The sequence below is a fragment of the Bombus fervidus genome, chromosome 8 (genome assembly GCF_041682495.2).
Source record: "Bombus fervidus isolate BK054 chromosome 8, iyBomFerv1, whole genome shotgun sequence".
In the NCBI taxonomy this organism is placed as follows: Eukaryota; Metazoa; Arthropoda; class Insecta; order Hymenoptera; family Apidae; genus Bombus; species Bombus fervidus.
Window position 1 is genome coordinate 5,967,402 of NC_091524.1, and position 13,413 is coordinate 5,980,814.

Genomic DNA, 13,413 nt, shown 5'->3' on the forward strand with positions numbered 1-13,413 from the left:
GTAAAAGACGCAACGTAATACCTTGCTCCCATTGTCTCTTAATTAATAATTATAACGAACTTCATTAATATATTTTTCATATAATTTTTATATATTTTAGATTTATGTAACTCTTACAGATAATATCGATTTTTGCATCTACAGCAATAGATAAATATTTAGTTTCTCAACATGTTAATTAACATTCTTTGGAATGTTTCTGCACGTTCCTTCCAGCGTATAATATTTCAATAGAGCGTAACTATTAAAATGTTTCTACCCATTTATAAATTTGTCCCTTTACACAAATTTTTTCTTTAAATTCACAGTTAATGCAAATGACAAGCCTCCATCCGTCCAGAACGCACAACACAGAACGCTTTTGTAGCATTAATAATTGAAATTAAATAAAATTATAAAAGCATGAAAGAATCGTAAAAAGGAATTTTACTCTTTGTCTCTCGGAGCACAAATGAATTTTTTAAATGAAATTCCGCCATGTAACGGCAAAGTAGAAGCACCAAACCAGATTACAATTTCACTTTCCTATGTGAATTATGAATTATGAATGATACATATACTTATATCGTAAAATTACATAACATAGAAGCACATAGAGTTTGAATTTCATAGGTTCAGTGCACATCTTGCACGTAACCCTCGCATAATTTTCATCCTTCCATTAACAAAAATATTGCTTTTAGCAACATAGATGCATTGGATAAAATTTTTAGTTAACTATACTTCATAAGTATTTGGATACTTTTGATAGTAATGGTAACATTTGTTTAAAAATACTAAAGTTTAAATATTTGTAATTATTAATTTTTTTATTGTTCATTATCAATCCTCCATAGACAAGCGTATTTTCCATAGTCAACTAGACTCGTTTATGTCAATTTCTAATTTATTTGACTATTCCAAACTTTTAAAAAAGCTAAAGAAATTCCGAAAAACTTATTGAAGTCCATAGTACATTATACAGTCAGTTTTTAAATGAAATATTTGCAAGAATTTTCAAGAAAAATAAAGATCCTCTTTAAAGAAATTTATAAGTACATTATCAGAGTTAGAAAAATTATTTATATGAGTAGAAAATTGAAATTTAACATGAAATGAAACATTTGTATTCCTTCTTTATATTTCAGACTAAAGAACAATTTCAATTTTTCAAAAAATTAATTATACACGTTCAACACTCAACGACATAGGATTAAATTTTCTCATCAGACAATTATCAGATTAAATACGATAAACAGTACAGTCAAAATATAATATAAGAACGTAAGCACGAACGAAATAAAAAGTATGAACGTTTGGAAAGGAAAGCGGAGGAAATGTTGCGAATTATCGGACGATTTGCTGAGAAATATTATAGAAATCCCGCGCATAAATACTTTCAAGAAATTCCTGATACTGACACGTTCCTTTCCGTTCTCGATGAAGCGGAAGAAAAATTTGCCCTGGGTGGTGCTTATTCTCAGGTTACTCGGCGTCTAGCCAACTGGGATGTCATTAGCATAATCGACCGGAATTTTGTAATCTCACTTTCAAAACTTTACTCGATAATGTCGAAGAAGGTATTTGATCCGCGTCACGGCTTGTGTTTGCATCCTTGATTATTATCCATTAATATTGATGACATTTTTATAGAACCTCTGAGACTTTTCTTTATTTATGCTAATCTGGTCATGCGATTCTTGTGGTCGATTAATTCTTAATCCTATGACTTTTTGAATATAATACAGCATTTTAAAATTACCAATTTGCAAGGCCGTAGAAAAATAGATTGAGAAAATTATGTGACGTCCGAATAGTTATAGTTATTGTTTTGTATCGTTTTGTGTAGAAAAAAGATGTTTCTAATTGATCACATACGGTGTACATACAATGACGTGAAAAAGTTTTCGTGACTTTTTTAAATGTTAGTGTACATAAAAAAATATACATAGTATTAGGTTGTCCGAAAAGTTTTTTTCGTTTCATAAGACGATAATAGATGAGCAATAATTCCTGTATTATTTTATTGAATTAGGTATGATCCATTTCGTTCTATTTCTATTATTACATTCGTGCGTAATTCAATAAACTAATATAAAACAAAAAACATTGTGCGTCTATTATTTCCTTATAAAACGAAAGAAACATTTCGGACAACCTAATACATATATCATGAACTATAGACCTTTTCAGCGATAACATATCCGCGATAAATTGTAATGTTTTGCCCCTTTTTCGATGAGAAATTATCAAAAAACGAACATTAATATTCCCGTTTTTCATCGTGTTAAGTATACTTCATATTTTCTCAATAATAACGATAAGAATGATTGTCTTTATAATTCCTCTGTATAGTAGAAAATCAGCCTGCATCAAAAATCAAATGGAACTGTGCTACTCGCCAATATGACGTCTAATCATTTCCGAAAATCTTTTCAAACTTTGTTAAAGAATTATTCAATTATTCGATACCTTTCTTGAAGTTCCTGAGGAATTGAGTACTTTTTAGATGCGATACGTTTAATACTTAATAATCAACAGGATCGTATATGAAAAAGTCGTCTACATATCTAAATGTTCTTTATTTCTTTATTTGTATAGTATAGAAAAAAGTTCTGAAAATTGTTTCACGCCACTGTATGTATAAAATATGTACGTTGATTATTATGAAAATACAATAAATTCTTTATTTTGTTAATTACACTTGAAGGTAAACTGTTTTAGCAAAATGACACGCTAAATATAAAATATAAAATATGGATATACAAGACTGAAATATTATTGGTTACAGCACACAAAGATAAAAAAATAATTTACACCCTTACGTCGATCCTTTATATCCTGGCAGCAGGAATACGTTCGAATATATTGTACAATGCAGGTAGCATCATATGTTACATATGAAAATATATTATGCTGCAAAATGACAATACTAACTTTGTATTTAAAGCTTAAAAATTTTCTCCTTTGAAAATTTTATTTCAAAAGATTGATGTAGCTTTACGAGTAATATTTCTGAAATCTATGCATTTATTGTAAATGAAACTATAGATATCGTTTTAATTATAAGAATTGCAAAAACAAGTGGTTATAACGAGATAGAAGATGGATAGATCATCGTTAAATTTGTATGCTTTTCCTTTCTATAACGTATTTTACGTATCCAAATGTTATAAAGTACATCAAAACTTTATCTTTAATAAACGACAAAAGGAGACAAGTACATCCTGCAAAGAGGCAGAGAGCTTTCACATTTGAATTTCAATAAGTAAAAGTGTAGATTTGTGCTTTCATACGGTTGGAATTTCATTTCATAGGGGTGAACGCGAGAATAACTGACATTCCGCGAGAGACTTTAATTTGCATAACTCTCTTGTATAAGCCGAGGTTTACAAATGGAGATATATCAGTTTTAACGCTTATCAATCCTGAATTATGCGCTAAAAATTCTAGTAAACACGCGTAATATATTGTTAAAGTAGCTTGAAACTAATTGGTACGGTTATACACGGAGAACAGTCGAAACAGTGGACAAACAGCGCGCGACGATAAAAAATATTGCCTGTAGGAAATTTTGTAGCGTGAAATGTTTGAGAATAAAAAGAATTGCTAAATTAGATTCAAAAATATGATAAAAGAAGAAAGATATGAAAGCGAATAATGCCGCGAGATTAACTGTAAAACTTTGAAACGCGTCTTCGCTTGAAAGGAATTAATTGCTGCGAGTAAAAGCGAGATCTCAACTTCCCTCTGGTGTTCACGAGAGAATGAATAAAAATTACATTATTAAAAGCCATATTTTTCAAACTTATCCTGCATTTCTTAGCATCAATCTCATTTTACAAACAGGATGATGCTGGCCATTTCTAATTTGCTCTTATACTCATTAGGTGAATTGCTTTTTTCTTCTTCTGGACATTTCCACATTCCGAGAAAACTAAGTCGAGTGTCATTAGTGCGCAAAAAAAGCTCGTCGCGGGTAATCAACGAATTTTTTCAATTTTCGAGTGTCCCTTCGCTGTGTAATGAGATACTCATTTCCATTCGGGACGCGCACTTGCTCCAATTTTATGAAGGTTCGAAAACCTGTACGTACATAACACATATTCCTATATTAACCTAAACTAGCACTAGATCTATGCATATAAATAAAAGTATTGTAAAACGTTGATTAGTCAAATGAAGATCAATGAAATCGTATTTATTTTGTTACCAAAATCTGTTTGTTTTTCAATTGATTGTTTACAGTCGCATCAACCACTATAATAGGTTGTTAATGATTGAGTGAAAATCAAAAGTTGAACTCGATAATTCCTTGAGAAGATTAGTCCATTGTAAAAATTTTGCTAACTCGTCCCTGCATTATAAAAGAATTTATTAATCGTGGTAACTTGTAATTCCTAAAATTTCGCTAACATTCATTCCATCATAAAGAAAACCGCCCCGAACAAAGCTTCTTCATTTTCCCCGATTTTCAAACGCATTTTCAATTTTAGTTCCACCAGCCTGGCCCCAGAATTTCGCCAAACTTCGGTGCGCTATACCTTTAACAAGAAAAACCCATCAACGAGTATCTCCCCTAAGCCACGCCTTTAACTAAAAAACAAGTAGTGTTGAACAAGCCATTAAAATAGTGTCCGAATACCCTTCTTATCTGAGAAAGCTTTCGCTGAATTTCAGGACAGAACGCTCCCGGAGCCAGCAAATTAGTATCACTTTCAAGCTCGAAACGAGTCGGGGGTTGAAAATCCGCGGCGAACGTCGGGATTGATTGAACACGAGTCCTTTGTCGAGTCCATCTGGCCGACGAAAAACGGACAAGCCGACCTGAAAGCCAAGCGCCCCTCTAACGAAAGAGAATACGCGAAAATTAGAAAACCCCGTCGGCCAGAGTGACGCCTGGCCATTGACTGGCCAGCTCTGCTCGACGAGCAAATATTTAGCCACGGCGCGCGGATGGCAAACGACGAAATAAGGACGAGAAGCCATTAGGCCACTATCTTGCTTCCAGAGAAGCGAGAGAGACCTAGCCCTCTCCAATCCTCGAGCAAAGCCGGCGCCAAAGAGGTGAACGAGATGAGGCCACCTGGCTGCCGGCATACCGCTGTAAAATATGCCCCGCTTTACACGCGAGTCTCTTCCGTTCCTCTTCTTCCTCTCTCTCTTTTTTTCTTCCTTTTTCAGACTGCGTCTGCTATCGTGCAAAAGGTGGCGCGTATTATACTCTGGTAACGAGAGCAGAAAAGGTTTCAATGAAGGGGCCGATTGTTCAGCAGCAGGAAGTTAATCCCTCGACGTACGATTTTGTCCGATTTAACTTCAGACAAAAATGCACAATTTTTTTCTCAGCGGAATTGTTTCTTGGTTATACCATAATAATATGTACGTAGAGTGCCGTGAATAATTATAAAGTGAAATTTTTATTTCTAAATTCTTCGTAGTATTAGAATTAGTGTTGGAGTCTATTATTATTCACAGTATTGTACAAGCTGGCAAAAATAAGAAGAAAATATCGAATGGAATTTTTGTATATGACGCTATAGGTAAAAGAGGGAGATTCTAATAATGTTTAAAATATTTGTACAAGGAAGATCAATTACTCTACAAATACACACTACAGACATTGTAGACATTGCAGTAATTAATACCTAATTTTTAGGGTCAAATGTTAATCTAAACACGTCGTTTTACAAAAATGTATGTATTCAATTAATTTAGCGAAAGTCACATACCCTGGAATAATTCACTTCTAAAATCTTCAAACTGAAAATCTGGCATTATCCTGTAAGAGTTAGTTCTTGTTTCTCATCCAAACGAAACGTGTATGTAAATATCTTCAGCACTAAAATTACCTTATGCCTTACGTCTGGTTAAAATGAGAATTTTTTCAAGAGAACAAATATTTTCGTTCGCCCTGGACAAACTAATTTTCCTCGTATTACAAGATCCCTCGGAGAAAAATGACATTAAAAGAGTCCGCAGGATGCTGGTGCGATCGTTAATGCGAAAGACGATTTTAAGCATGCCACTTCAGAGCGTAGGATCCGAGCGCGTTTCGAGGTAATTAATGGTCGAGATAGAACCAGCAGACACACAGAGATCCGTTGCGAGTTGTACAGCTCGATAGATGAAGAGAGATCAAGAGCAAAACTCGAATCTGAAACGCAAAGTCTGTGCCCGTTAGTAAACCGGTGAGTGATGTTACGAATTCGAGTTGCCATTATTGAGGCAACGGTCACTGAGTTCCAACACGACTACTCTTCATTGTAATTCGGGAACAATACAATGGTATCTATATAACCAAACAACGATTTATAAACCAGACTTGGATAAATTTTACTTGAAATAAAAATAAACGATAAGAACTTCGGATAATGAATCATTTTTTCTGTATTATTATTTTCATTTGAGAAATAACACGCAACGAGTAATTGTATTTTGTGTTATGATCTAATAAATCATTTTTAGTTGGTTTTCTATTTTAGTTAATTTTCTAAAGTGCAATAATAAATAATTTGGATTCTGATATTAATTGAAATTCTTAATGTCATACTTGAATATAGCTGAATTGTTTCACCGTGTATATAGCATTAGCTCGTGGAACTGTTTCAATTTTAATCGATCATCTTTGAGTATTACGTGCCTGAGTTTGTCTGTACGAGACACTGAGCAAATCTGTATTTCTAACACAGTTAGCCATGATAGATAACATAATAGAATCAGGAACTATTTCACGGATTATCTTAAGAGATATACGTAATACTTAATACGTATACGTAAAACATACAATATTGTATATCATAAGAGATGTACATATTCGATTTTTAATTTAAAACCATTTACTTACTCAGGTAAAGTATATTATATATTACTGCAATGCGAGATTCTTTTAATGTCTTTAGGCTTTTTAACTTAAATCTAGTCTGTATAATAATAATTTCATTATGTATGTGTCATAATTTTAGCATTTTATAAGTAGCTTATAACAAATAGGTTCAATTCTATCGTACAGTTCTATGATTATTATTTTCTATGTTTTTCCACGATTTTCAGCTTTCTTCTAATCTAATTGACTCGTTAGAACTAAGAAAAGTAATTTTATAGTATACAAGCATTAAACGGCAAATTTCAGATTTCTCAATTCTACTGAAATGTCGAATTTAAATACCGAAACTAAAAGAAAATTTATTCAATAAATATTCTCTTTCACTTGTTATAAATTTGATTATCAAATGAATTTCCTACTTTGCATAAATAAGATTCGATAAATTATCTTACAAAGCACAGTAATTTCTCAAAAATATTCCTCGCCTTCGGTTCCTAGTTGAGAAACTCTATTTCGCTCGATCAATCGGTAACTAACGACCACGGTTATTCTCACTCTACCAAATACTTTAATACATTTAGTTCGTGTCAGAAATGCAAACTAATTTAGCCTTCGAACTTCGATATAGCTCGTCTTATCGTGAGAAATTATTGCCGGAATATATCTTACAGTTACGGTATAACATCCAAGTTTCTTCCCTCGTCTTGTACGAATTTAATTAATAATTGGAATGCAAATGACATCAATCCATAGATACTGTACGATTATTCGTAAGATGGGAACGAATCAAATTTCCATGCGAAAATTGCACCATTTGTTGATGGAAATTCTGCACTTGAAACATTGCATTATTCACACAATATGATTTAACATATAGCTCGTTGAATAAACTGAACAATTATTTGCAGGCTTAACTAAAACTGGCGATTAAACATCAAATGTATATCAATACAAACAAAATATGAATATTTCCTTTTTTGACTTTAAACGACTTTTAATTTACATTTATTACAAACACTTTTCATTCAATTTTTAATCAGAATTTATTATTGATCGATTAATTTATGACATGGAGGAGGATCTGCGAATTATTTAAACTAGATTAAATAGTTAAAAAAAAAGCATCTTAGACAATGTTACATGTCGATTGTATTATTACAATAGAATACAAAGAGCATTCACATGTTTTCATATCATTTTCGATGGTGGTGTAAGAATACTAACAATGAAAAGAATTAATATTATTATATATTTCTATGTTATTGGTTGTTAAATTGTTCAAGTATTTCATCGTTAATTATTAAAGGTAATTAAGTTTGATTTACGAGTGGTGGTAAAAAATCATGGAAGTCAGAAGTTGACGAATAAAAGAACATCTCACACGAATAAGGACATCTATTTCTATGCACGAATAAAAGTAATCTGCTTAAGAAATTGACTCTAAAAATGCTTCGTTGTATGATTTATAGGAAAACAGAGCACGTTATCTTCATTAATAATTCCATGCTACGAGTGTGGCTAAATTCACGAAGAATCAATAAAGCGGAAACAGAAAGAGGGAGGACGGACAGGCGAAGTTGAATCACCCTCGGCACGTGCCTCTTTTCGAAACTGATTTCTCCTTTATTCGAATTTCTGGTCACATATTTCGAGCCTCATTGGCATATTATAAAGTAACATTGATATCGGGCACGGGGTAGGGATCATAATTATGCATGGAAAGGAACTTGTTCCTAGAATTATTGTATAATTCTACTCGAGTCCTCACCCTCATTTCTCATTGTCAGTGTCACATTACTAAAAGTGACATGGAATTTATTTTCTTTCCTTGTCATTGTTTTCGGTGAATACCAGGATAAATAAAATAATTTTTTTAATGACTCAACTTCAATATATAAGATGCTTCGATACGTTTGTGAATTCTTTTAATGGATTAATTTATTCTAAAATATAATAAAATAAGAAAATTCAAATGGAAAAGAGATTATTTTAAATATGTAAGTTTTGTGTAATTATAAATTACTTCTTCTTTATAATAAAAAGGACTAATAAATGATATCATAATTTCTTAGATATTTCATGAAAAATGTATCGGATGAAGAATCTTGATGTTAATTTTTTCAAATAGAATTTTAGTTTAATGAACTTATAATATAGAAATTTACTTATATCTTTAGAATACACTTTGACTGGTACATAGGTATATTTAAATTGTAAGCATATCTGTTTGCTCGATGATTATCTATAATAAGCTATTATTTAAATTGAAAAATTATTTTCTCTGCCAGAATATTTCTTTATAGTACGTAAAACTGTAGCACACGAAGTTAGTTTTCAGAAAAGTTACATGAGATAATCGAATTTCCATATGTAGAGAGACAAATAAAAAAGGTAGAGAAAGTATGGAAACATTTCTGGGATTTTTGTAGAATTTTACTCGAGATGCTTAATCTGTGTTTTTAACTGAAGTCGTAAATTCGGAAAACACGTTATTCAGAGCATTTAATCAAGTTTCAAATTTACGTTGGCACACGTGCGTCATTTTCATCTTCATGGCCATTTCTTTTTTTTCTATTCTTGTGAGTCTGGATACTCTGCGTATATATATAAAATATTGCATCGAGATAACACGAAGTTGCACACCACGTTTTTTATTCACTTAGCACGTTCGATATTTCACGTGGTCGCCGCGTGCAAGAAAAATGTTTATTGGAAAACGTGAAAAATTGATATCCTGCGCGGCAACTCTGGGAAGCTGTTAAAATTTAAAATACATCTCCGTGAAAAGCATGTTTCACGTCGAACTGAGAATATCCGAGATACGCGTGTATAAAATAAGAATATAAAGGAGGAAGTGATAAAAACTTTGATATATGTATCCATATAATCGTATGAGCGGAATATTGTGTTAAAATCAAAGCATATTTAAAAACACGAGTGAAATTATTCTACACAAAAATTAATAATAGGCTGCAAAATTTTATATAGTATTTATAGGGAGACCCATCTTTTAAATTATAGAAATAAGATACATAAAAATAAGAATTCGTATAAATATTCGTAATTCAATTATTAAATTACTTTAAAATACAACGTTCAAGTATCAATCAACAAAAATATAAAATTTGTATCGCTTATAAATTCCGATATAAAGAAATCTACACGCAGTATATCTACACACATACCAAAGTTTCAAAAATTATCGAAAACATATGTGATAATTTTCTGTCTTCGTTTAACGAAAATTTAAATGAGTTTCAGAAAGTTCAGTTTGTTATTTCAGAAAGGCTAACAACATACATCTAAATTTTAATTAATGAGAAATAAAATGGGGGAAAATGGAACGCGTGTATATTTCTAGCGTCATAGAAGGAAAGGCAAATGTAAATGTGGCAAGGTCTGAGTCAATATTATTTGTCGGGATTACTACGTCGAAATTGCTGTTCATCCAGCATTGTACAATCAAAACACGTGCTTGGCATACGTGCTTAACTCCTGTGACTCGATAATTATGAATTTTGATATATATATAGTAAACAAGTAACGCGAATTATTCTTGAAATACAATTATTCCTGGAATGTTCATCTAAAGCAAATGTCGTATTTAATTGTTAAAGCCCTTGTTTACTGTGATATTCAACATATATACAGAAGCAGCAATATTTAATCATTTTTAACATTATTCTTTTAAGGTACATATAAGATACAGATAAAGGGACATACCATTTTATGTTAATTTGCTTGAGAGAGAGTTTTTCTACATTATGCACTTTCGTGTTAAAATATAACAAATAAAATTTGTAATTTAATTGTAAGTTAATTTATATTATTTTAAAGTATTATTATAAGCATATTATAACAGCAATTATAATAGCAAGTATTATAAAATAATCGCTTCTCATTTAGAGTACATTATAATTATATCAATTCAAAGCTCTAATAAAAGCAATAAATTATTTAATGCTATAAACACACAAAATTATATGTAAACCGCTTTCATATTTACTGAGTCATCTAATGAAGTTCATGAATTTATAGCACACTGCTCGTGAAATGTTTCTTATTGAATTTCTCCTACTTTCACGTTAAATATGGATATTTACTTATTCTCCGGACAAAACTATCATATGCATTACTTTATGAACATTAAATAAGAAAGTTGCTAATATCCATTAATCAGATATCGGCAATTTAATAATGTAATATCGTAATATTTAGTAATTTCTGTTTGCTTATATTTCACATACCAAGTACAGTGAATTCTAATATTCGGTATTCTCGTTATTTTACCTAATAATAAAAAATGAAACATTTCACTTACAAAAGAAAGATATTAACCGCTTCATGGTGCTTATGGTGCTATTATAGAGAAGCTTACCACCGTAACTACGTTATGTTCCTCTTACAACCACACTTATAACTTTCATAAATAATGTTTTCATTTATCATTTAATAATAATATTATTATACTAATCAAAACATATGAGACAGATAACATATTATATTAAAATGATGATGTAAGTCATTTCCACACGAAATATAAACAATCACATACCTGTCATCTTAACACAAATAACCACCAAGAACTAAAATAACTAATTTTCATAGCCAAACAACAGAACACTTATTCAAAGATTTATATCTCAAACTAACCGCGTTTTCGAGGAAAAATACCAAAGCAAAACTACGTTTCCGTAAAATCGTAAGAACCCAATTTATTACGCCACCTCCTACTTGACACGCTCAACATGTAACACTAGTGACAACGTCGCGTTTGAAAATGTCAAGCGAAAATTTCATCGAGTCGTGATAAAGAGAACGTAACAATCCGAGCAGCGTGTGTGGTGCGTCTCGGAAAAAGCGAGTAACGTGGAGCGGGGATAACTTCGATAAAGGGAACCTCATATGTAGGGATTACGCGCTTCCTCTCCCTTTTCATCCCTATCGTGCAGCTTGACCTCGGTCCCGCTATCCTCTTGGCTGTTTACAGAGTACCGTTGAAATGGCAGACACGAAGACACGTATTTTGCGAGCTGCGAGCGCAAACTTTGCATTCCAAGCTACACGATGTGCGTCAGTATGCCTAGACATCGGTTATTGCCACGTTTCGACGTTTCTGCGATTGTTTGCTCTCTCTCGCCCTTTACAACGACTAACGTACAGCGACAATGCCATTGCGGTATCCCTTCGCGACCTGCCACGTGCGTATGTAACAATCGCAGCTTTGTTATGCCGCGGTAAAATACACGCAAGTGTTGTTACAGTGATATATTTCCTCGGCGCACGAGTTATGTCACGAGGCACCTGCTGCATTTGTAATGACGGTGTTACTCTCAACTTGGTTACACGACCTTTAAGCATTGTGGCGTTTAATAAAGTGCGGTTGAGGATATTGATGGATTTGTGTACTTGGTTTTGTTTACATTTTGCCTCTTTGGTTTAGGAGATAGAACTGTTTCGTATGAGAAAGTAATTTAACCGATGGTAAAACGTCTGATGGTTAAGTCGTTCATGCTGTTCTTGTATCTTCTTTTCCTAATTGTTTCTCACTTTTTTATCTATCTATGTGGATTTATCTATGTAGATTAGGAGAAACGTAATAAATGTTTTCTGAGGTTGTGAAATTTACTGTGGAATTCTGTGAACAGACCTATGTATAATTAGTATTTTAATGTAATTGGCTTGAGAAAACTAACATGTGCGATGCAACGTTTCTTTAGAGAAACCGTATAGTAATTAACATATTATCGATTAACTTATACTAACTACGCTTATTATGAATTTACCAAGTCAAATAATCCACTCTCAAAATTGTATCGAAATTTGTAAGTTAAACATAAGATCTTCACGCGATGTTAAATAGGTGTATAATGCTGATACTCGAACACGTAATTACTAACTAAGTACACAGAATTAGAAATTCTTTAGAAAATCAATAAAAAAACATGAGTTTTCTTTTTCATATAAGAAGATAGGAGACGAAGATTTAAGTTTGTGATGTTTCTACATAGATCACGATCTTCTGTTATTTAAATTAACTAGATGTTTAACCGAGTTGAATACGTATATAATATATTTAACATAAATTCCGGAAATATTTTTAAACTATATTAATTATTAAATAGTTTTAAAACGATACTTATGCCTTTAAATGAAATTTAAAAAATACGATAAAATATTATCGATCACAAAAATACGATATGAATGTAATAAATATTAAAAAACAAACTAGAAGTATTTACAACTTTACAAACATTTTCCGTAATTTATCTTTTCAGCTATCATAATTCTACTACTATTTATATAAAAAATGTTATAATCAAAATAGATCGCTTCTGAAATCACAAAACCTGCCTTGACAATTATTTTATTCCTTTCGACGAATCAAACACACAAAGCTATATATATATATATATATAGTGCACGTCAAAAAGTTGAAAAACTTCTATAGTATCTAAATTATTTAAATATATCAACCACAAACCAATATTTTACGTCAAATGCTAGCAAAACAAGGTTGCAAACGGAAGTGGTAAAAATGGTACGAAAAACAAACTATATAAAACAAATCAAGAAACCACGAAACGTTTTTAATCTCTCATGGACCA

At 31.8% G+C, this 13,413-nt stretch overlaps 1 protein-coding gene across 3 annotated transcripts in view; it reads right to left on the bottom strand.

Moving 5' to 3' along the window:
• LOC139990357 (uncharacterized) overlaps positions 1 to 13,413 on the bottom strand; it is a 111,146-nt gene that overhangs the window by 46,118 nt on the left and 51,615 nt on the right. Inside the window, exon 1 of one of the 3 annotated variants that reach the window (XM_072009570.1) lies at positions 11,361 to 11,382. The exons of the other annotated variants lie outside the window; for them this stretch is intronic. Coding sequence (XP_071865671.1) covers positions 11,361 to 11,367 — 7 coding nt within the window. The 5' untranslated portion in view covers positions 11,368 to 11,382. Of the gene's footprint in view, positions 1 to 11,360; positions 11,383 to 13,413 lie in introns of those variants that run through there. 3 annotated transcript variants of the gene reach the window in all.